The sequence below is a fragment of the Carettochelys insculpta genome, chromosome 15, assembly GCF_033958435.1.
Source record: "Carettochelys insculpta isolate YL-2023 chromosome 15, ASM3395843v1, whole genome shotgun sequence".
In the NCBI taxonomy this organism is placed as follows: domain Eukaryota; kingdom Metazoa; phylum Chordata; order Testudines; family Carettochelyidae; genus Carettochelys; species Carettochelys insculpta.
Genome location: NC_134151.1, coordinates 8,388,238 through 8,414,016, shown reverse-complemented (window position 1 = coordinate 8,414,016; position 25,779 = coordinate 8,388,238). Strand labels below are relative to the sequence as shown.

Sequence of the window (25,779 nt, the reverse complement as noted above, 5' to 3'; positions counted from 1 at the left end):
GGCTGGGGAAGCTTGGCTGGGTGGTGTTTGGGGGGGGAGGTACTGTGGTGAATACAGTAAACCTCAGATTTAATGGACTTTCAGCATTCACGGATGCCCCTCCTCCCATTAGTCCGTAAAATCAAGGGCTTACTGTACATCCTAGTGGGGAAAAAGAGATTTCAAAGGACACCAAATGTACCATTCCTGTTGTAATTGCACCAAAAGGCCAGCTCTAAATGGGCTAATGCAAAAAAGAAAAAAAAAATTATGAGCCTAGGTATTCCACTGCTATGCTATCCACAGCAACTGTGAGAAATCCTTGATACTCTGAGTTCATTGGTGACTGGTCACCTGAACTAAATTTTCTGCTGAGTGGCACACTGTGCTTCCAAATGGCCACCACAAATACGGAAACCCCAGATAAATTAGCACCCCTCTTCAGGGAACCCAGAGACGCCGTACATACTGTGGCTCAATTGAATGAGATTGTAAGGAAAATAAGGGTGGCTGGTGTTTTTTCCCCTCTGGTGATACTCTTCTCCACACAGGATTTTCTCCAAACTTACATCAAACAAGGAAAAACAATGCTGTGAGGGAAGATTTAGGGCAATTTATCAAGATCTAGGAAATAGCTTCCAGATGGACAGAGCTGTTTGGTGCTGGCTGGTGAGAAGGAAGCAAGGTATTGTTATTGAATTAGCATGAATCTCTGGTGGAGAACAGTTTGGTAGAAATAGAGTGCTCCCTTCATATGGTTTGCATTTGGTTCTGTCAAATTTTACTTTTACTCAGAAAGCCACAGTAAAGATGCAGGGCTCTTTTATACTTATTAAATTCTCCTCAGTTCTCCCTGTACCAGTCTTGGGTCAGTATTTTAAAGCTGTCTGCTTTCCTTTAAATGGGTATGTTCACACTTTGCTATGCTGCGATTAAGGTTTAGTACTTGCAAGTTCAAAAGTGATATGGTACCAGACCGAGCTCACACACCATGAAATTTGCCTGAGAATTTGAGACAGAAAGGGAGGGAAGAAAAGCTAAACTTTCAATATGATATTTAAAATAAGTCACCTCAAAGACTTATCAAAGTGTTTCTAAGCAAAATTGAGACACTCTGATGTCTAGAGCGCAGGAGAGAAAGTTTGAGTATAGCTGCGGCTTTTAACAGCCAAAACTCCGGCATCTATACAAGGACTGTTGCCAGCATAAAATACATGTGAAACTCACCCCCTAACCAACATTATATTACCAATGAAATTTTGTAATATAGACCCAACCTGCAACACACACACAGCTACTTCACAACATGTGTCCTTCTAGCATAAAGCAGACAAAATATGAATGCATAAACCTATGTATTCTCCAGTGGGCACACATCAAAGTTATTTACTTACACTGACATTATCTCAGCAGTCTCCTAGTTTTGCTTCAATAATTCAGGGTTTGTTGTTCTGGATTTTTTGCACATGACATTCAGAATGATCACCCTGACTCTTAATGACAAGACATCCATGGCTTTTCCTAAATTATGTTGGCTAAATTTTTGTCATAAACTGCAGCTTCTGTCTGATTTCAACATCCATAAGAAGCTGGTGATGATCTTTGCCAAGATAAACTGGGTGATAGTAAATAATACACAGAAATAGTAACTCCAGGCTGCACCTCTGAAAACCATCACTTTCTGCTCTGGCAACATCTGTGGATCGGCAGGACCAGAGAGCCTGGGAGCCTAAGGGCAGGAGGGACAGCAGCCTTGGTAGCCCAGCTGGGAGCACAGTCTCTGGGCAGCGGGCTGAGGCCACAGTTCCCTGGCTGCCCTGTGGCAGCAAAGGGATGGGGCCAGACCAGGATTCCTGGCTGCCCCACTGCAGTGCGTGGTTGGGGCTGGGGTTCCTCAGCTGCCCTGTGGTGGCACTGAGCCAGGGCTCTGGCTGGGATTCTGGCTGCCCTGTGGTGGTGAGGCTGGGCCAGGTCTTAACAGGAGTGGGATTCCCCTTCTGCTGAGCTGGGTTGGGTTTGGGGTCAGGCCTGGGCCAGACCAGGACCGGGATTCCCCAGGTGCCCATGGCAGCACAGGGCTGTAGTCACAATTCCCCGCAGGGCTGGGCTGGACCAGGAACGTGATTTCATGGTTGCCCCAGGGGGGCCTGAGGTTGGAGCCCTGCAGCAGTGCTGGGAACATGGGCTGGAGCCACAGCCCAATGTTGTGCAGGGCCACCTGGGCAGAATAAGCTGTGGTCCAGCTGCCCCACAAAGCTGCAGCCCAGTGGGTAGGTGGCGGGAAGCCAGGCACAAGGACTGTTTATAGCAGGCATCAGGCTTGGGGGCTGGTGGCTGTGAACCTCCTGTAGTCCAGCAAATCCTCTTGTTCAGGACCCTTCAGTACCTGATCATGCCAGACCAGGGAGGTGCATGCTGTATAAGTTATATCTCTCACTAACAATAGGATTTTCCTGATTAAACATCTGCACTTGGCTTTTCTATCCTGAATTTACCAGAGTCAGAAAAGTAACATCAACCACCACCATTCAGAAGCTGACAGTTTATTAGAGATCACTCCTCTTCGATTAGGGCTACGCTTGCAGTGATGTACGGAGTACAGATACCACACACCCAGCCAGCCTGGGAATAGATAGCAGTGTAGAGTGAGCCACTGTTTAGGGAAGTAAAGTAGAAGTGATTACATGTTTGTAATCAAGGGTGTGTACCCTACACTGCTCTCTACACACTTAGCCAGTGCCAACCACATCTATACCGCTTTCTTCAGCAGCATAGAGCCCACCTTCTCTCTTCTTCAGAGAAAGACTCTGGAAGCACATAAAGGCTCTGGCAGGAGGTAGGCAATGGTGAAAATTTCTGGAAGCTCTGTGGTTAGCTACACTCCCCAAGGAACATGGACATAGCTTACCTTTCACTGCAGGCAACATGTTGCTGCAAGTATAGGTGAGCTTACAGAGGCTCCACTGAGATACCACTGGAGCAGATCTGAAGAAGTGGGTCTGTCCTACTAAAGCTTATCACCTAATAAATTATTCTGTTCATGTTTAAAGGACTGCAGAACAGCTTTTTTGTTTTGTGAAGATACAGACTAACATGGCTACCTCTCTGTGAATATTCACTACTCGGGCAGTTTGTTGTGTTCTGTCCATTATGGTGCCCAAAGCAGGAAAAGTCCAACAAAGTTTGTTACACAAAACTGTTAGGGAAACTCAGCAAAAGTTGGCAACAAAGAGACTAGTAAAAATGGGATTATTTACTGTGATGGGACATTCTATATGCTTTCTGAAAATATGCTTATGACTGTGACATAACTGAAATATGCTTTATGTGAAATACCTCAAGTGAGAAAAAGTTAAAATTGACTGGATGTTATTATGTTTTGTATGCATGTATCATTCCTGTATTTGAAGTTAAAAATATGAAGTATAAACTCAGGTTACTAAAGTAGCCATGCTAAGTGAGGACCATCAGTAGCACGTTAGGGATTTAATGGCCCAGTATTGAGAACAGTGATCTGTGGAATAATTTTGTTTTTGCTGTGAGCCTGTGAGGAGGTGCTGTGAGGGGTCCTGATTTATATTTGACAGCCCAGGCCCTTACCTGTCTGAACATATGATTGTTTTCATCATTTAATTTCTATGTTTTAAACCTCACAACTAATTGCACCATACACCTTATCAATTAGCGGTTGACAGAAACTTCTGCACTCACTTATGCCAGTGGTGGCACCTTACACCCACTTTTCCCAGATGTACACGACTACACAAGATGCAAGACTGAAAAAACCAAAACCATTTTTCCAATTTGAAAGCAGAGGGCAGACTACATGACTCGGCAAAGGCCACGTGGATTTTAGTGGCAGAGTCAAACTGTAACTTGGACCTAACACCTAATCTCAGATTCTGCCTTCCGCCCCCAGGCCTGTGGCTGTTTCGGTGCTAGAAAATGAACATGAAATCAACTAGCCCTTTTACATTCTCAGCAGTATACAAAAAGTTTAAAGAACAAATACATACATGATATACATAAAACATCTGTAGCTATGTGCAGCTGAGACACAAAACTTACTTGAGCAAGGGATTTTGAGATGGCTTACCAGTACCACTGACCCCTTATCCTACAAAACTAAGAAAGTCAACAGAAAACTGAGAATCCCATATGACTTTCAATGTAGTTCAAGTACAGTCATACCTTGAAACCAAAGGGACAAGTGCACCGATAGAATTCAGCTGGATCATTGTTGCATGTCCCATTGTTCTTACATGGACTGGAGAGGCAAGGGTTACACTTGGACACAATGCTGACATCTACTGGTCCTGTCAAAATGAGAGCATAGAGTTTAAGTGGAAAATGTGAATTGCAAAATTCATTTTTAGTTCATGCACAGGATAATTACCAGTACTGACACCATGTTTTTTTCTGCCCCTTGCAGTAACAATAACATGTGCCATCAACAGCTCTCGACATGGCAATACTGAATCACAAGGCATTAATTTAAATTTTAAATACTTCAAGTTTTGGACAAATCTTAACAATATTGGGATTCTTGCCTAAACAGACAAACACCCTGCCTGTAAAAACAGACTGCAAGTAAGATTGGTTTAGTATCAAGATTTTGGGAAATTTCCACTTCCATCAATGCTGGGAATTTTGCAAGAGCAGCCTCGGACTCCTAATATTCTGGCACTTGTGGTTTGTAGCTGAGACCAAAAGAGAAAGTGCAGATTCCGCAGCAAAAACCAAAAATGGGTACAAGAGAGTTGCACAAAGATTTGTGAAGCTTAGGCTTGGTCTACACGAGGCAGGTGGGTTGACTGCAGATAGGCAATTCTAGCTACAGCAATTGCGTAGCTAGAATCGATTTATTTGCAATCGACTTACCTAGCCACCTACACAGAGGGAGGTTCACAGGAGAGTTTCTTCCAGCAACTTCTGTCACTCCTCACAATATCATGGAGCACAGGGGTTCACTGCTGATCCCAGATAGTTTGATTTCTCGTGTCTCTACCAGGAGTGCAAAATTGAACTCCAGACGGTTAACCCTAACCCAGTCGCACTTCCCTATAGTGCAGGCAAACCCTCAGAAAAGTTTAACTGAGATGCTTAGGAGACTATTCATTGATCGTTCTCACCTGTTCTTACCGTAAAAAAATAAACAAGTAAATCTAGTTACATCTGGGAAATGATGTGGCTGATATTGCCATACACAAGCACACCAATCCATACTTAAGCCACCTAATAAACTATGTAGTTGGAAACAACCATTCCAAACTGGTAGGGCAAGATATGACAAAAAGTATCCCTGCACTCTCAACTCCCACACTATTTTAATAATCTTTGTATAAAATATGCCATGTGATGCCTCATTTGAAAACTAGTAGCTCATTGGCCACTAATACCATGGTGAAAAAAATGTGGCAATGTTACATGTAAAATTATGAAATCCCTCTGTATGACGTTCATAGCTCATGTTTAAAAATGCACAGCTGCACCCTGGCAGAAGTACTGTGAATGAAGATTTACCTTAATATACATGTAAGTAGTGGACAGGGTCCTTGAGACAGCAGGGAGAGGAAATGGCAGGAGACAAAGCCAATTTGCATTCCATCAACCAAAGATGAGGAGAAAGAACATGAAGCCTCCTTCATCACCAGAGTACCTGTTGCTTTCTTAGTGTTTGAATAAACTTTGCTTTGAGGGGTAACTCTCAGAAGAATCCTCTCCAAAGACTAGCCCACTGGACTGTAAAAGAAAGGGATTAAAAACCCCACTCTCTCTCTCTCTCTCTGTCATCTAACCCAGCTGTGTGGTTACCGCAAGTGAACTCGGAGAGAGCTCTTCCAGTGCTTTAGGTAAGCCACCTCCTTGAGGGGAGTAGGTGACTGTTCTGGGAGCTTTATAGCACTGTAACTTGCTGTGCTCCGGGCGGGGTGTGGGGTGTTTTTTCATACCCTTGAGTGAGGAAGTTACAACACAATAAGCCCTAAGAAGCCACAGGAACCTTTGACTTTAGGAGTAGATCCCAACCTTAGAATTTGGTCAGCCATGTTGCTGGGAACCTGTAGTGAGAATTTTACCTTGAACTAAGTCATGTTGGCTGTGTCTACACGTGCCCCAAACTTCGAAATGGCCATGCAAATGGCCATTTCGAAGTTTACTAATGAAGCGCTGAAATGCATATTCAGCGCTTCATTAGCATGCGGGTGGCAGCCGCGCTTCGAAATTGACGCTCCTTGCAGCCGCGCGGCGCGTCCAGACGGGGCTCCTTTTCAAAAGGACCCTGCCTACTTCGAAGTCCCCTTATTCCCATGAGCTCATGGGAATAAGGGGACTTCGAAGTAGGCAGCATCCTTTCGAAAAGGAGTCCCGTCTGGACGCGCCGTGTGGCGGCAAGGAGCATCAATTTCGAAGCGCGGCTGCCACCCGCATGCTAATGAAGCGCTGAATATGCATTTCAGCGCTTCATTAGTAAACTTCGAAATGGCCATTTGCATGGTCATTTCGAAGTTTGGGGCACGTGTAGACACAGCCGTTATGTTCTGGCTATCAGAAAGTGATGTATTTCTCATGACCCTTTCTGACTTTAATATCCAATACTAAAATTCACTTAAAATCCTAGCTTCTTTTATTAATAAACTTGTTTCATTCTTTAATCTAAACCAATCCAGTGTGGTGTTGAAACAAGTGTTTGATAACTGTAGTTAAAGTTTTGAACACTAACTCTTTACAGGGAGAAGCCCTTAACTTTTGAACTGTCCAGCAGAGGCTGTGCACTGCAGAACACGTGTGTTGGGATTGTTCAGGACTGGGAGAGTGTTGAGGCCACCCTGTAGGTAGTAACAAAGGTGGGTGGGAAGCTACAGAGTGACTGGACTGTTGTTGACAGGCTGCTGTGCAGGGCAGGGATTCATGCACTGAAGCTGTGGCCTGCATGCCACAGACTGTGAATGTCCCTTGTTCGGAGCTGCAAGACCAAAGCCTTGTGAGGCACCTCTTGTAATGGTGTGTGTGTGAGAGAGGGAAAGAGAGGGTGAGAGAGAGAAACCCTCACTGGTCTGAACTGTGCCTCAGAATGTGACAGAGTGTTTGGGGTCAGCTCTAACCTGAACACAGCCCAGAGCAGTGGACTTGGGAGCTGCAAGCCAGAACCAGATAAAAATTGTTTTGTACCGCAATGTTTCCATTTCAGTCCTCTGTGACTCTTGTTTTCTGCACAGGCATCTGCCTACATTGTCCAGCTTGTCTGCTCCTTGCACCTCCTAACTGCAGTAACTGGTTCATGTTTGCAAGGTCGGGGGGTGGGACGGGACTGCCTATCTGAGAATGGGAGTATGACTGCTGAGGGAGAAAAGCCAGTGATAGGCTAATGGAGGGTTTATTGCAAGGATGTGGGCAAGTGTGGAGAAATGGCAATAGCAATAAAGCTTCATGAGTGCACACTGGAAGTGTATGGATTTACTAAACAAAACAAACTGGCCGTGTCAATCTTTCCTACATATACTGTTTTGTGCACAAGAAGTGAGATACTGGGACACCAGAGAAACACAGTACGTTATTTTCATTCTACTACTTTTGAGCACGCAAAATCCTAGTTTTAACTCCCCAAGGCACAGAGAAAGGCCTGTGAGAATATGTAAATAAAAATAGAAAAACACAAAATACTTGAAACAAACACAAACACTAAATCCCACACGCCCAGGTATCTACACCAAAGAGAACTTATGGTTTCCCGTGTAAACACAGAATTACCCAAATTTACAAATAAGTATTTATTTACTGGACCTGAACAGGTCATCTGCAGTGCAAAGCACTCAAATTGTCAAGGACGCTCCTTTGGAGTAGTTACTTTCTACTGTTTCCCCCTTAGCATGGAGTTGGGTTCTAAATCAATCAATATTATAGATCTGATAAGATGTTAATCAAGATAGGCAAATTTTGAAACATGCACATAAAATTGTGACTTTGTCGTCACCAACTTTACTTTCAAATGTTAACAATATAATAGGTTTAAAATATAAAAATGGTTAAAAGGGGCTCATTTCTTTTAAGCAGTAAAGCACTTTATTTCCTTTGAAAGAAAATACTTCTTTCAAAGTGCATGGACTCCATAAAAGTACGAACAAAAATCAGGGGTGAAAACATGCTTTGTGTTGGAAATAATGACAGACTTTTCACTGACGGCCCCTTTTGGACAAGGTATCTGCCAGTCAAAAAAAGCAATGCGCAGGAAATAGGAATGGTTTGCTGCTATTGATTGTACTAGCATTCAATAGTAAAATAGTGACAAAAGCCTTCCTTGCAGATCTGCATAGGCAAATGTATCACAGCTAAAGAGAAGACATAAGTGACAAGCAGGATGGAAGAAAATTGACTTTGTGGATGTATATAATTTTAGGAAACTGTCCTGTGATTGAGGTTAATGTAAAAACCCACGCAAAGGTTTGCTTCTGACTGCACTGCTCTGCTGACCTACCAAATCAGTATTATTACATAGCACCAGACTTAATGGATATGTACATTGACAAGAACTCTGCCACAAAGAGCCCTCCCCTCTAGGAGCCAGATTCTGATGTCCATTACTAAATTACTTACACTGCAAGTAGTGTCACTGAAATCCAGCAGTGCCAACAGCCATAGCAGGCCCCAGGGCAAGATGAGAGCAGGGCCTGGCTCTGTATCCTGGAAGGGGTGAGGCCAAAGGCAGAAGGGGCCTGGTCTAGGGCATTCATCCCACAGTGCTGCCAGGGGCCATGGTGCCAGCTCCCCACTCCCTCACAGCTATGCACAGCGGCTCACAGCGCTGCCACTGAAATTCAAAGGGGCCCAGAGCTCTGGTCACATCTCCTGCAACTTTGGTAGCAGAAGCAGCTGGAGCTCAGGCCCATTTTGAACTGTTGGGACTGGGGGCAACTACCCTTTTGCCCCCTCCCCCATCTCCACCATCAGTAAAATTAGGTGCTGTTTAATCCGAGTAAGCGTACCGAACGTGGCCCTTAAAAAGTACCCAGGAAAAGGGCCCACAAAGAAAGGAATACATGCCAAACAAGACTCTTCTCCTTTCCTAAGTTTGTGTTTCATATTTCATGCATTTCTGTTCTGCTTTATTTGCACTTCTTTCCTTTCTGCCTTAAACTCTAGGTAAGCACAACGTGCAGCCTAACTTCAGCAGACAAGATTAATCTGACCCGTGTAGCAATGCCTATGATCTTTTTCTCCTTTCTGTGCCACTCTTCAGCTGTGTCTTCCAAAAGTAGATCGTACATAGACTAGCATGGTTTTCTCTCTGTTGCTTTCCAAAAGTAGATGAGAGTAGCTATTGAGGCAAAGGAGACTGCTCTGGAGCAAAAAAAACCAGCATGGATTATACTACCTGGTAAACCTTTAGATCCTATTCCAATTTTCTTTCTTTCTTTCTTTCTTTCCTTCTTTCTCTCTTCATGCATGAACACCATCCATCTATCCCTATGACATTGATCAAAGCCAATCAATGAAAGAACTAATAAGAGCTCCCAGCACTTAAATAACTTATTACTTTGCCCTTGAGGGTTGGATTTAGAAACCATATGACAAAAACGTTCTGTCCCATGTAGTCCTTTCCAATAGTGCTGCAGACAAGGAGGAAAATTTCATGAAACACACAGATGAGCCTGCAAGTCCAGTCCTGCCGGCTCTGGTCAGAGACAAGGCATGGACACTTGACTTTGAGTCCAAATGTTGAGTTAAACATGTTAATGTAGAAAGCTCTACATGGTGTGTTGCAAAGCCTTGTAGTTTTGTTCTGAGTGAGTGCTCTGTTTGTCCGTAGGCTGGCATGGTTGATGAGTTCTATGGGTCTGTGGTGCCCAGGAACCAGGAATATTGCCCCAAACACCACAGTGGGAAGCTGCAGGGGTGGTGCCTGCAGGCAGCAGTGAGCTGAGACCCCCCCAACCTCTCCTCCTGGCTGGGAGCCACTGCCAGAAGAGGGTGCCCTAGTAAGTACCTCACCCCCAGATTTTTCTCTCTCAGCCTTTTACGTGCTACTCTTTTGTTGCTCTCCCCACCCCCCACTTCCTTCAGCCCGCAAACTCCCTCACAGAACCTGCACCCAGAACTTCTTCTACACCCACATTCACTCCAAGCCCATACCTCTCAGCCCTCCTGAACCCCAACACCCTTTCCCAGCCCACAGCTTGCACCCAGCACCCAAACTCCCTCCCAGAGCCTTAGGCAGGTAGCAGAGGAGGGACTTTGGATGGGGAGGGGGTTGGGCTTTGGACATTCTGGCCATCACCAAAATTTCTGCAGCGCTGGTGCCCCTGCAGACTGGTGCTCAACTCATCGAGTGTCTGCCCTCAGGAGAATGCTTTGAGGAGATCGGGGAAAGCAGTTTCACAATATGAGTGTTTCAAGTAAAAGGAGGCTTTTTTGCATAGCTTTATCTACAAATGCCACATTTGTTTTTCTTGATTTTTCCTCCGTTAATGTTAGCACATTGTTGAATGTTTATTTAGGATCATTTGTAACTCTCAGCAGTGAAATTACAAGCTCAGCAAAAAGCAGTGAGCGCTGATTATGATTTGCTGTTTTAAAGTTATCATCGCTTTTAAAATAACTGACACTGAAAGGTCTGGCTATTATAAATGAAACTGGAAGGTCATGAAGTCGGCTCCAGTTTGGGAAATCACCTTAACTCTAGCCCTGTGTCAACACTTGTGCTCTAGTCAGCAATCAGCTCAATCCCAGCCACTATACAACCGTCCTGCTAAGCCAGTGCTATTACTAAAATTTATTATTACATACAAATGCACATGGCACTCCATAGACAAAGAACAAGATGATGTAATTACCCCTTCACTTACATTTCTAACCACAGACCCTCTTCTGCATTCCCATAAATACACATCTTTAAACTTCTGTCTTCACATATAGGCTAGTAACCCAAACAAACATTCCACACTCCAAAAGCAAAACCCACAAACATATTCTCAATTTATATATTAGCAACATCATTTGTCCACAATTTCACAAAGTCTAAAACCCCACTTATTTTCTTTCTATTGCCACATTATATATATCTCACAATAGTTTCTCTTCACATAGCTTACATATGCCATTATTGCAGTCAGTCATGTGCCTGCATCCTCTCTTGATTTTAGAGCATTAAATACATCTAATATAGCCAGTTACTGATCAAGACTTGACAGGATTTAGGCTTGTAGTTAAACTTATTTGTGCATAATCAGGAACTAAATTTCTTAATTCCAGATTCTTGGTTTCTACTTCACACAACTTTCACGTTTATTTTTATAATATAGCATTATAAATTTTTGTTAAAAATGCAGCATTACTTACAACATACACTGTCTCATGCCTGAATTTTTTGGGGTTTCTGAAAATAAATTAGTGCTAAAATGACATACAATAGTTTACAATTATATGATCTGATGTAATGACAGTGTTGCTAACTCATGTGAGATTTATTAGTTTTTTTCTTAAAGCCCCAAATGCTGGGGTTAAGAGATTGTATGAGACTATCAAATTTCATTGTAAACAATGAAGTTTCTGGCCTTTCTTCTGGTGGAGAAAAAAAACAGAAAACATGGCCTAAGTGGGCAACAATAGCTCAGAAACCACAAGGCCAGAAACCAAACCAAAACCAAATTCATTTTAATGTCTCATGATTGTTAGAGCTGGGGGATGAGGACATTCTACCAATAAAGCTGTTTACACAAGTTAGACAATGACAATTAGACAGCTTGCTCCTACCTTTGCACTGGAAGCGATGGGTAGGTGTTGTGAGTAGCAGTCTGTCTGTCATGTCCTCTGGTCCACTGCAACGGGCAATCCCTGGCTCTTTGTATCCTGCCTTCACCCATTCCGACAGCCAGCGCAGAGTGCAGTCACAGTTCAAGGGGTTGGTACCCAGAGCCCTGGAGAGGTAAAACATTGCATTTTTGTCTTTGCTTCCAAGCACAAAGAACCAATGCCTCCAAAGTGGTACATTTTACACAACTCTCCGCAATTAATTTTCTGAAGAACTGGAAGTCTTCATTGCAATAATCTGGAAAGAAAAATCCTGAAAATATTTAACAGAACTTCACCATTTGATATCTCTAACCAGCACTTCGGAGATATATTTGGGCAAAAGCCATAATGGTAGATGAGAATTCTACATAAAGTGGCCCTTCAGATGCTCATTCTCACCACAGTGCTCCATTTGTGTTTTTTTACACTATAATAACTTATTCATTTATTGAAGAAATTTAGCCCATTTCCACAGGACAGTATCTATACACACTGTTTCATTATATTTTGTTATTTTGACTTAACAAAAATGCAGGTGTGGTTTGTTTGCTTGTTTCAACTATGGCCTGAATGAGAATATTCCAAGTTTAGCTGTCTTGCTTAGTTATAATTTCTATGACAACTTAAAAAAATAGTAGTCCCATTGAAGGCATTGGCCCTACACTCACGAATAAGAATTTGCAGCTGCAGGTTAATTGTGAAGAAACATCTGTACATCACAAAAACCCATCTGATGACATGGGTCTCACCCACAAAAGCTTATTACCTAATAATATATATTTTTTTTAGTTTTTGGGGAACTACAGGACTGCTTTTTGTGTGTGTGAAGTTACAGACTAACAGGGCTACCCCTCTGAGACAATTTTGTACCTCAGAAACCTTCATCTAACTCACAGGTGGGCAAAATCCCTTCCACAGGCCAGATTCACCCTGCCAAGCCAATGGAGCCAGCCTGCGGCCCACTGAGTCCCCCTAGGCAGGCTCCTTTCCTGCCACAACCTCAGACCGTGCAAAGTGGCCAGCTGCTAGAACCATGGGTGTGCCTCTAGGTGCCCCATGCCCCTTATGTGTGGGGGGGACTTTGTGCACTGCCCCTGCCCCACAGCACAATCCTTATAGCCCTTTCCCCACCCTTCTGCACCAGTCACACCACCATTCCACACCCTGCACCCCTCCCATGCCTCTTCCCCAGGCCAGAATCATCTCCTGCACCCATACCCCTCCCATATCCCCCAACCCAATCTCCTGCCTCAGGTCACAACCTCCTCCTTCACCCAAACTCTCTCTCAGACCCAACACTCTCTCCTGTACACTAATTCCCTACCTCGAGCTCCCTTCTGTACTTCCAGCCCAGATCCTGCACCCTCTCCATAGCAAAGTGCAGCCCTTGACCACTTAGCATAATCTTGGAGTGGCCCCTCATCAAAAATTGTTGGACATCCCTGATCTAAATAAACCATATCAACATTTCAAGATAGGCAAGTGAGAGAATTACTGATGGATGAATGTTAGAGTTCTGCGGATTCTTTCAATTTTTAAATGCTTCCTTGCTTCAGTCAAGCTCATGCCCTTTTTTCTGATAAATGCAAACACATGAGAGATTTAATTTTACTGGCAAATGTTAGCAGGAGGTGACTTTCAAAGTCATATGCACAATTTTTTGCAGAAACCAAGTTTTAATTTTGAACATCTAGGTATCTTGGGGAAATGCATATGTACTGAGCCAGTTGGGACAGCAAAAACACCAGATGTGCTGTCAGATCAAAAACAACAAATTTCAGTGGCTTTAAGCACAAACTTAAGAACTCTTCTTGGAAAGGGCTATTTCCTGAAATACCATCTAAAGATGTAAAACGTATTAATGCAAGTCCCCTCCTTCCCCCTCTGTCACTCTCCTCCTCTTTCTTACCAAGGTTTTATTCATATTTTTAAAACCGTAAACTGTATTAATGAAAGACCACTGTCTCTTTTTTAACCAAGTTTTGGTCTGTGCAATTAAAACAGTAGAGATGGGTAATATCAAGCAGGACACATTTGTATTTTTCAAACTACTATGAAAATGCATCAAAAATAAGTAGCAGATTTCCTGTTCAATAATGAACATGAACTATAATCTAAATCTGCTAAAATAATTTTTCACATAAAATCATATAAAATTTGTAGCAGAGATATTCAGATAACTCAAAAAAGGAATATCATCTCCATGTGAAAGAGACAACCATTCTCCTAAACATTTTAAAAAATAAGATATACATTCATCTTTGGTTTACTTTTTTGAATTGTACAGCAAATTTACAGCTTTTATTTAAAAAAAGAGGGACTGCATACCAGCATTAGAGAGGGTTTCACGGTGCTCTGGAACTGCACCTAGTTTTTTGAATGATGACATTGCTTTCTTTCCAGCCAGCAAACAGTTCCTACTAAGTCTGTGTGTGGTGGTTGGGTGTTGCAAACAGCACACATGAGAAAACTGGAACTAGCTTGCGATGCTGAAACCTACTTTAAGGCTGTAACCCAAGTCAGACTTTAAAAAAGGTTCCCAGACTTCGATGGTTAGTGAACTAACCCACTATGCCTCATAGACTTCTATAGTTGAAAGTGCTAAAGTTATCTATGGACTGCTGCCAACTATATTTCAAACCTTGTTGGAGTTTGGAAACCAAGTTTCTGTTTCCAACTCTGTCACTAATTTATTGTGTGACTCAGTGGAAGTCAGTTAACTTCTGTCTCAGATGTGTACCTTTTTTACAAAAAGGAGTTCAACCCAATATATTTCCCCTGACCTTGGATAAATCCCATCTAGCAGATACTTGCAAATACAAGATGGGAAAATATATTAATTTGTTTTCCAATTTAATCAGACTCATTTTCTCATAACCACGGAAAGAAGCAGCACTTCCAGGGAAACAAATTTATGTTAAGCTGTGCTTTGCTGGACATATTTGTATTTTTTGCTCCTTGAAAAAACAAGATAAAACAAACCAACAACCTAGAATAATAGTGTACTCAGCTTAGATAACTTGTAGAGTGGCTCAGGTCTTCCAAAAAAATGCTAGACTAAATCAGTGCCTTGCAACTGAGTTAACCAGTGCCTTTTAAGGGTAGTCTACTAGACCCCTTTCCAGGCGTCTGATTGTCTTGTGTACTTATAAAACCAGACATAAAAATACAAGTGTAACAAAACACTATTACTAAAATGTGCTTACTTTCTCATTTTACCATATAATTATAAATCAATTGAACTATAAATATTGTACTTCTATTTCAATGTATACCATACATAGCAGTAGGTTTGGGGTGCAGAAGGCTCTGGGAGGGGTTTGAGGTACATGAGGGGGCTCTGGCCAGGTGATGCACATCTTGGGTGGCTCCAAGTCCTGGCTGGTGGTGCAGTGGGGTTAAGAGAGGCTCTCTGTCTGTCCTGGCTCAGCTCTGCTCTGCTCACAGACGTGGCCCACATGCCCCTGCAGCCCCTTGGAGGGGTGGGCAATGAAAGATGCAGGGAGTCATTGCTCATGGCAGGGGCAGAACATGGAGACTTTCTGTCTCCCTACCTAGGAGCCACATGGGGAGATGTACCAGCTGCTCCTGGGAGTGTCAAGGATCCAGGGAGGGCAAGGAGTCTGCCTTCGCTCTGCTGCGCTGTAGAATTTTTAGCAGCTGATCTCCAAAACTGGCTTCAGGAGCCTCCAGGAATTACAGCCCAATTCTGGGAGACTCCAGGGGAAAGCAGCAGGGTTGGCAACTCCATAGAGCATCATAAACAAGTCACTGTGTCACGCTGTCGTTTCTACTGACAGCACTACTGCATTTTATGTAGCCTGTTATAAAACTAGGCAAGTACCTAGATGGGTTGGTGTACCCTCAGACCTCTGCACCTGCCTGGCTGCACAGGCCCTTAGTTGAGAACCACTGTGCTAGTGTACACTCCCCTCAGACCCCACCCCCCTTTTTTTTAAACTAGATTTTTAGCATAACCTGATCCAAACCAAAGGTAAAACATGTTTCTTTAGACAGAGGGTAAGGGAAGGTCATCTCTGGCCAGCAGGAGGGCCAACAGACCTGCTGGGCCCCTGGGCAAGATGCAGGGCAGCTCTGTGCTCCCAGAGGGCTGGGGTCTCAGGCAGACAAGGTGCGGCTAAGGGCGGTCAGCCTGAAGAACTGCCTCAGGTGCATCAGCCCCCCAGCTGCCGCCAGTCACCCGAGCCTCCTGGAGCACACAGTGTGGCTCCCCAGTGGCGATTTAAAGGGCCCAGCACTCCAGCAGCCACCACTCCTGCAACTGCAGCAGCCAGGAACCACAGGCCCTTTTGAATCACCATGCCCCAGGGCAATTGCTCTCTTTGTGCCCCCCGTCAGAGGGCCTGCTGGCTGGGATGATTTAGGGATAACTCCACCAAGTGCAGGAAATCACCCTGACTCATCCTTTGGTTTGCTAGCAGAGTTTTAACAATGGGCTCTTCCCTGAGCTGCTGCCAGTCCCATCCAAAATACCACTGGGTGCAGCATAAAATAAATACAATCAATTTTTCCATTTCCATGAGGCTGCAGCACAAAGAAATGAAACTCAGCTATGTTGGAGGTAAGACCCAATGAACAGAAGCAATCACATCAAACCAGGCAATGGACTCCATATACCTCACAATTAGTAGCAGGAGGAAAAGAAAGAAAATTAAATCTTCAGTAAAGCTTGGGGTTTTCAATGAAGCCTAACTGCTAGTGCCCAGCCCCAACACTGATGGCTAACAGTAATTGTTTGTCCAACTCTCTTAAGCATCTGGAAAGCCCAGCAAGAACGTGAACACTTGACCAAAAGGCGCTTTAAAAATTATCTTTTAAGACATGCACATTATAGGTCTAAGGAGTTCTTTCTTAAAGCAAAGTAGGGTTGTAGCCATGTAACTCTCTTACTTTAATAAGCAATCACGTAACGAAAAGACTGTAAACTTTTCTGGGTATTTAAATGCATGAAAAGATCTACAGATTTTGACTTGGAAAGAATTATTACCCCAATGATGCTAATTGCTTTTTTGAATTTTAGCTTTACCCCATGAATCAGTCTGCAAATATGTTTTTAAAAGAAAGTTTTGAACTCATATGTCTTTTGGATAAAACATTCAGACAGGATATTAAGAACGGAAACCCCATTACATTTGTTGTTACATTTCTATAGGAGTGACTAATGAAACAACTGTGCCCTAGACAGACTCAACTGTAGAGTTCATTGGTTCAGTCTAGCCAGGGCTCATTCATCAAATCTAAATGTGCACAGCAGCAATGCCTAAAACCACCCCAAACCCAGCCCCTTTTGTAGCTCTGTTGCTTACAGTGGAAGAACTCCAGGGATGACCTTTTAACCCCATCTGCAATGAGTTGGCCCACTTCTGCAAGGCTAAACAAAACCCTACATTTCAGAGTTCATCTCAAAATTACTACAGAATTACTATTTAACACGGAACAAACCCCAACACACATGAAATGAGAGCAGAAGCACAAAACAAATCTTGAAACATCCAGGCTAATTAATCTTTCTCATGCCATTTGAAGAAGAAGCTGGTATATAGATGCTATGAATAATTTTGTTCCATAAGCTATATGCATTATGAGGTATATTTTTTTAGTTTCTACTAATTGTTCTGTACCACAGCGTGCTTGTTTCTATTCACTTCTTTTATTTCTTTGGTGAACACAGCAAAACAATACCTGGAAGTTAATCACCTCATATGGCTATGAAATACTAAGGGTCTTTGCAATGAAGGGCTGATTTATTTTTTCTCTCATATATGCATATTTCTCACTGAAGGACAATTAAACTAACTATAGATGAAATGAACTGGAGGTAGAGTGCACCATGGAGGGCACAGTTTATTTTTATAGCTATTTCACGTGAGCTTGACAAGAAACAAATCAACAGGGACATGAATCGGAATGTTTTATGTAGAGAATATACACCTCTCCGACATGTTTTAATAATGTGTCCTTTACCATGTTTTCGATAAGCTCTCTGGGTGAAGGTCTCACTAGGGAGTGGTATCCGGTAGTCTATGGGCTCAGGTAGTTTTGGATGTCTGTAGCATGCACAGGCACTGAAGCAATTCATCCAGTTCTCAAGCTACCTTAAAAGTATGTTAAGTTTTCAAAGCCAATTTTGGTGAAAATCTTTCCCTGAGTTTTGAACAGCTTTGGAAAACAGATAGGTGGCCACAGTTCCCTAGGACAAATATGAGACACCCGAGGGCTGGGGAGAAGGGGCAGTGGGCCAGCTTCTTGTCTGCGGCTGCCAGGCAAGTGCTGCTTCCTGGCTGCCCCATGCCACAGCGCACCAGAATGGGGCTGCTGCCCCATGGAGGAGTTCACTGGTTGCCCGGACACTTGCCCTGCAGAAGGGGATGGGTTCGCCAGCTGTCCCACGCTGTGGGGAGCTGGGAACAGGGCTGCGGCCCTGCAGGTGCAGCTCCTGGTTTCCCCAAGCTGCAGGGAGCTGGGAAGGGGGCTGCAGCCCTGCCTTGTGGGTGCAGGGAGGGAGTCTCACTGGCTGGAGGGGCAGCTGACCAGGGCACCCGGGCCCATTACAATCTTAAAAAGGACTGGGGGGGTCACACCCCACCCCCCACCCCAACATGCCCTGCTGTGGTGTTTAGATGTAATACTGTTTGTAATTGCTGGAACTGAGAGCTCTGGCTGCGGGGAGTATGGAAGCACAAGAGACAGGAAGGACAAGGGAAGAGGGCTACAGAATGATGCAGCAGCTTTGTAAATAGTTTCATGTTTGTAAATAAAGTCCTGTTGAAATTTCTGAGTACCTTGCTTGCATGATGCAACATCTGCCTTACTAACCTATGGCAAAGCCCCTGCTGGCTTGCTCTTCTGCTGCTGCCTGTACACATGGCTGTTGAGTATGTGCTCCACATACTTTCCACCTGCTCAGTAGCTGTGGCTGCTCTGAACTGGGGGAAGGGCAGCTCAGCAGGGGACATAAACGTGGGACAATTAGCCCTTTTGTTAAAATAAGATGGGACACCTTCCTGACACCTGAAATACGGGACTGCCCTGGCCAAAACTGGACAGGTAGTCACCCTAAAAATATATGGGAGTAGTCCAGAACTGAATTTTTAAATTTCTGATGTCAAACCCCATTAAAATGCAATTATTACAAAAGGCTTAGACCAAAAAAGTGAATTATTTGGTCCATAGTAGAGACGTGCACGTTTGCAATTTACAATGGTCTGTTTGAGCCTTTATAAACTTTGCAGCGATGCTCTGTGTTCACACTAATAGTTCTGCCCAGGCTAATGCTGTTCATTACCTCAACACTTAGAATCTCCTCTGACCCTAGGAATACCAGTGCAGTATAAGTTCATCATTTTACTATGGATTCACACCGCTGGCAGAGAATCTCACATATAAAAGTTTGTTTACTCACAAGATACATGCAATTGATGCATGAAGCTTTTTTGTGCCATTTTCTTGAAAATGCCACAGCCACAGCCTCTCTCAGAGAGATGTGAGAGTGATGTGTGTCAATGTTTATAAAATACCTTATTTTAAATTGCTCACAGCTTTATTGGTGAACTCAGCTTCTTGAAAACTTGTCAAAAGCACTGGTTCTGTTACAGCTACAGAAGGCAAATGCAACTTTAAAGAAACAGCTGAAAAAAATTGCACAGTAGAATTTAATTGTTCACTGAGCAACTTATACCCTAGACAGGTCTTAATTCATTTATGGGCCCTACCTATTGCCATTCATTTGTGTACTTTACACTGCCGGCAGTGCATACTTATAAACAGAGGGGCTACACTGACTGTGCAGGGCCAAAGGGTATTTTATGTCTCTCTGGGGTGAGCAGGAAAACTGTGTCTGCACTTAGTTTAATGTAAACTCTGAAGAAAATCCAAACAAATGGCACATGACATGTTTATAACTTCAGTTGTAAATATACCCTTAGATGTCAGCTTCCCCTCTGTGGAAGGTGTCATTGCATTTTCAAGTAGAGACGTAGGAATTTGGTACAGTCTCTCTTACACTGAACTGAATCCCCATGAATTTACTAGGCTGTTAATAGAATACGTAACATAGAATACATTTTGCATATAAGAAATACTTGCACTTAACCTCTCTATCAAGCTCAGGCACAGGCTAGAAAATTTGATGTTTGAATTTGAAGCTGAATTAGAATTGAAGCTCAGGGTCAAATTCGAGTAAAATAGTGTGGAAATTGCTTGAATTGTTCATGAGAGATTTTTGTCCCAAATAATAACATTAAGTATCACTAGCTCATATTTTGTAAGGGGAAACTGAGGCATAAGACTATTTAGTTATTTGTCTCACAGAAACACCAGGTCTTGAGCTGAGAAAACAGCAAATGTTTTGGTTTATTGCTATTTCTTGGGAAAAAGTCCATTTTTTGTTGTTTTTTGGGTCCAGTGAAACATTCATTTCAAGTTGGAGTGTAATTTAGAAAACAAAAATAAAATTGAAGGATATTTGGAAACAAAACATTTGAAAGGCATGATTTTTTTAAAACAGTTAAACATTTCTTTTCAAAAAGGTCAAAATAAAATCACTGTTTTATTTCTCCTGATCAAAACAATTTATGAAAAATTTGCAAAATGTTTCTGTCAACAAGAACGTGCATTTTAAATATTGCCCAGTTCTTCTGATTGCCAAGACATGCGACTCTGATACCATATTCATTGGCTTATGTTACCTCCCATTCGGAGAAATGGAAATTTCAAGAAATTTGTTTTTGAAAGGTATTGGAACGCTCAAGCCTGAACTGGAGCTGCACTCTGGTTCTGGCCTGAAACCAAATCACAGGAGTTAGTTTAGCGCCTCACAAATCAAAAAGGTAAAGAAGACTCATTAAAGTTTACCAATTTGTCTCCATCTCTAGGTGACTGGTCCAAGACCATAAAGGAAGGAAGGAAGAAAGCGAAAGAAAAACTAAAATAGACATTTGGATTTTCTTCTCACTTGGAAAGGGCAAATATATCCCATATACGTGGAGAATATGTTATTTTTAGAACATATTTTTATAGGCATGTGTGCAGTAAAACACATTGAAAATTCACTTTATATATATATATATATATATATATATATACACACGTATATATATGAATTTTAAATTATATATATGAATTATTTTAAATATGTTTTAAATTATATATATATGAATTATTAGTTCATGTACAAGATCCTATATTGACAAAAATCCAGTATGTAAAACATATGATACTTATTATGCCCAGAATCCACATATAAGTTACTTAATACTTGTTCCTGGTGGGTGGCTTCCTGTCTCCCACTCAGACTTCTGGACCAGTATGCTCTACATTTCACATGCAGAGTGCTAGATGACCAATTGATAACACATATGACAGAAGAGAGGAAACAGGCATGCCAATCATTCCTTTTTCCTAAAAAACATTTTTGTTAATAAATAACCAGTTCAAGCATGTTTTATTTATTTTTAGCATTATTTGAAAAGACAGTATAAGGCCTAGAGAAAAAGTGGACGATTCTGAATAGCTTAGTCCTAGCTGAGCAGCCTAACCTACATTGTGTTAGTAAAACCATTAATTCAGAGCAAGGGTACTTACAGATGTGAAAGAGATACAAGGTCATTAAAAGAGCCTTCAGGAACACTGGAAATGTCGTTACCATGAAGAGTTCTACAGCAGGAAAGAACAACAAGACATTAGAACACACTATTGTCACACTCCACCTAAATTCTGAATAGTTAGCTTTGGAACCAATATTTAACTGTGGAAGACCTACTAGCTTCATAGTCCACCAGCGTCCATGGATTGTATTTTGTATCTTTGGCTACACTTACACTTAGTAAAAACTTTGAAATGGCCATGCTAATGGCCAAATCGAAGAATACTAATGAGGTGCTGAAATGCATATTCAGCATCCCATTAGCAGGCCAGTGGTCGTGGCACTTCAAAAGTGTCGTGGTTCACTCCTGCGTGACTTGTCTACACTGGGGTCCCTTTCAAAAGGACCCCACCAACATTGAAATCCCCTTATTCCTATGAGGTCATAGGAATAAGGGGATTTTGATGTTGGCAGGGTCCTTTTGAAAGGGACCCCGGTGATGACAAGCTATGCGAGAGCAAACTGCAGCACTTTTGAAGTGCTGTGGCCGCCAGCATGCTAATGAGGTGCTGAATATGCATTTCAGCACCTCATTAGTATTCTTCAATTTGGCCATGACCATGGCCATTTCGAAGTTTTCACTAAGTGTAGACACGGCCTTTGTGTGATGATTTTATAAATGTCATCTGCAGTTAAAATGCTAATAACTAACTTTTAACGTAAAAAGTGTTTTGCTTCTTTTTAAAAATTGAATCAATACCATTTAATATTATTTTATTACAAACAGAAATAACAGGAAAGCATTTTTTCCTCACTTCCACAGACACCCTTACTGCTGTACTGATTCCCATTGTCTGCAAATGCAAAGACAACAAAGGAAAAAGGGGGTGTGAAAGATAAAATTATGTACTGCCAGCAGTGGGACTTCAGGCGGGAGCAAGGTTCCCACTGTGTAGAGAAACAGTATGTGCATGTTCCCATGTCAGCAACAGAGTATACCAATACGCAGAGACAGACACACATCCATGCAAAATACTTGAAAATCAGTTCTTTGAAGAGCTTGTCCATGTTGAACAAGGAAACCAGCACTTTTGTAGTATGAACAGAGTATAAGCACAATGTGCCTTAGAACGGTTCTGAATATTTCTCAGGCCATTTGAAAAGGTATTTTACTCCCCTCCTTCCAAGACCTATATTATTTTTATTTATGTAGCTGCCTGGAGGAATTTTTCTGATTATTTGTGGAACACACAATTTGAAAGGTGCTACGATAATCACAAATCTTTACTCTAAATATAAGCCGTTTGTATAAGCAGTTTTGGGAATGACTGGGTGCGTCTACACTGGGAACTAATTTCGAAGTTAACTCAAAGTTACACACTACATCAAAGTAGCCAGCAGAGAGTCTACATACATTTTCCCCTACTTTGACATTAACTTCGAAGTAGGGAGCCATCTTCGAAGTCTTTACTCCATTCCCAGGAATGGAGTAGTGCCTTTGAAGTTTAACTTCAAAGTAGGGTGTGTGTAGACACTCTACTTCGAAATTATTTTTGTAGTGTAGACACAGCTGTTATGTTCCATATATTAACCAACAATTTAGGTAATGGCAGAGAGACTGCACTTATAAAGTGTATGGATGACACCAGCAGATGCTACAAAGTTGGGAGGATTTGCAAGTGCTTTGGCGGATACAATTATGATTCAAAAATATTTGGACAAAGTGGAGAGATGGTCTGTGGTAAATAGGATGAAATTCAATATGGACAAATGAAAAGTACACTGGTTAGGGAGTAAACAATCAGTTTCACACATACAAAATGGAAAATGACTATCTAGAAAGGATACCTCAGGAAGGCATCTAGGGGGTCATAGTGGACCTCAAACTAAATATGAGTCAACAGTATGATACTATTGCAAAAACAAAAACAAACAAACAAACAAACAAACAAACAAACAAAAGCAAGCAGACATCTTAATGGGTGTATTGGTAGAATTATTGTGAGTAAGAAACAAGAAGTAATCCTTCCACTCTACTCCACACTGAGTAAAACTTAACTGGGGTGCAGTTTGGGGTGGCACATTTCAGAAAAGATGTGGACAATTGGAGAAGATCCAGAGCAGAGCACAAAAATGACTAAAGGTCTAGAAAACGTGACCAACGATGGAAGACTGAAAGAACTGGGTTTATTTAGTCTGGAAAAGAGAAGAGAGAGAGGAGAAAAACAACAGCCTTCAAGTACCTAAAAGTTTGTTACAAGGAGGATGAAGAAAAAATTATCTTTTTAACCTCTGATGATAGGTCTAGAAGCAATGGGCTGAAATTGCAGTAAGAGAGGTTTAGATTAGACATTAGGAAAAAAATTCTCTCAGGGTGGCAAATCAATGGAATAAATTGCCTAAGGAGGTTGTAGAGACTCCATTGCTGGAAATTTTAAGAACAGGTTAGACAAACACCTCTCTACTTTGATTCTCAAGAATCATGACAACTTGAACGGACTCTTCAAGCAATCCACCATAGTTGGAAGGTGAAACAAGTATCTCCAGAAAAGAATACTTATTAACACAGCTGAAACTGAGCAACTCACTGGTCCTTACCTGGCAGTCCTTACACAGGAAATATTGTTATTGGTAGAGACTGAAAGATTGGGCCTGCTCATTAAGTGCGCAAAACCCAGAAGTGGATATAATTAATCAATTACCATAATATTGAGCTCACTACTATGTTACATTTCTGATTTCTGCCATGGTGTTTTGCAAGCCACAAATGAAGGCTGCCTAATTTGCAAGCAGCAGTGGTATGGAACATTGACCCTGATGGCTTGTGTTGCCTTCAACCCTCCCATTTTGCAAATACTTAAATAAAAGCTGAGTTTAGCTTGCAAATGCCTGATCTCAGAAGATGCTCACCAGCTACTGTAAAGCCTGTATGTAAGACCTCCGAAAGGAACCAATACAGGTTGAGGACCCTCAGATGTCACTGACAATCATAAACACTCAGGGTTGAGTGTCTGTAAATTTTAGGCTAAATTTGACATAACTATGTCTCTAAATATTTTGTCAGATAAAACACACACATTAGTTCTTTTCATGTAAAAAAAAAAAGAATAAAAACTAAACAATTTGAGAAGATCTGTCTACCCATGACCAGGACACTTCCATCTCAATGTGTGCAGCTGCCAAGCAATTAAACTACAGTTCATAAACTACAACTGTGGAAGTTTTACCATCATAATGTATGATGTATTTATGGGAATGCACATTTTTTACAGGGTATGCTTTTCTACACTTATGTACACCCAACTACAGTTTACATTTCACTAGATATCAACGATACATCAAGACAATAATCTTAAAGATGTAAAGCTGGTGAAACATTTTGTAACTCACTTCATGCTAATGACTGGGGCCCAGATTCTGCAAACACTTACCCTGAAGCTTAACAGTAAATATGAGTGGTTCCATTCTTCTCAATGGAAACTGCTCATGTGCGTAAAATAGTGCATGGCTGTGTCTACATGTGCATTCCTCTTTTGAAAGAGTTATGCAAATGAGGTAAATTGAAAATGCAAATGAGGTACAATTTGCATATCTGACACCTTGTTTGCATATTCTTGTTTCAGAATAGCTTCTTTCAAAAGAAGAAAACCAGTGAAGACACTGCTCAAACCCCATCTTCGAAAGAATCCTTCTTCCCATAAAGAAGATGGGGTTTACTTTCGAAAGAGCAGTGTCTACACTGGTTTTCTGCTTTTGAAAGAAACTCTTTAGAAATCAGAATATGCAAATGAGGTGTCAGGATATGCAAATTTGCACCTCATTTGCATTTTCAATTTACTTCATTTGCATACCTCTTTCGAAAGAGGAATGCAAGTGTAGACACAGCATTTGCAAGATGGGTTCAGAAAGAAGGATAAAAAAATTATGAGAAAGACAGAGAAGAAATTACATGAAACATGAAATTAAATTATACATTCACAGGCATTCTGGTATTCAGACATATATTTTATGTTTTCTGTAAACAGAGTAAGAATAAGGAAAGCAGAAGTCATGGGAAAGATACTGAATTATACAGAAAAGAGGCCGGATACCTTCAGAGGCAAACACAGCCCAAGATCATGAAATATCACATATACTTTAAAAAACAACAACAACCAACAACCCTGAAAATGTGGAAAATGTTTTGCTGATGTTTTCTCTTTTAAATTCTCCTGAGAACACGGATAATAAATGAGAATAACTGACTGCACCTTGTCACTCAGAGGCACTTTCTCCCCTCTGGAAAACTGATTTTTAATAACACCACAGATGACATGTGGGAAGACTTGCAGCTGACACCAGAGTTCTGCAGGCCATAATAAATCAAATCAATCTAGAGGTTTCCAAATGTATAGTACATGGACAAAGAC

The 25,779-nt window shown here is 41.9% G+C and overlaps 1 protein-coding gene across 2 annotated transcripts in view; it reads right to left on the bottom strand.

The window, feature by feature from the left end:
* SLIT3 (slit guidance ligand 3) overlaps positions 1–25,779 on the bottom strand; it is a 738,435-nt gene that overhangs the window by 88,574 nt on the left and 624,082 nt on the right. For both annotated transcript variants that reach the window (XM_075009368.1, XM_075009369.1), the window contains 3 exons: positions 21,370–21,441; positions 11,728–11,891; positions 4,171–4,295 (listed from right to left, as the gene is read on the bottom strand). In XM_075009368.1, the coding sequence (XP_074865469.1) occupies positions 4,171–4,295; positions 11,728–11,891; positions 21,370–21,441 (361 nt within the window). The remainder of the gene's footprint in view (positions 1–4,170; positions 4,296–11,727; positions 11,892–21,369; positions 21,442–25,779) is intronic.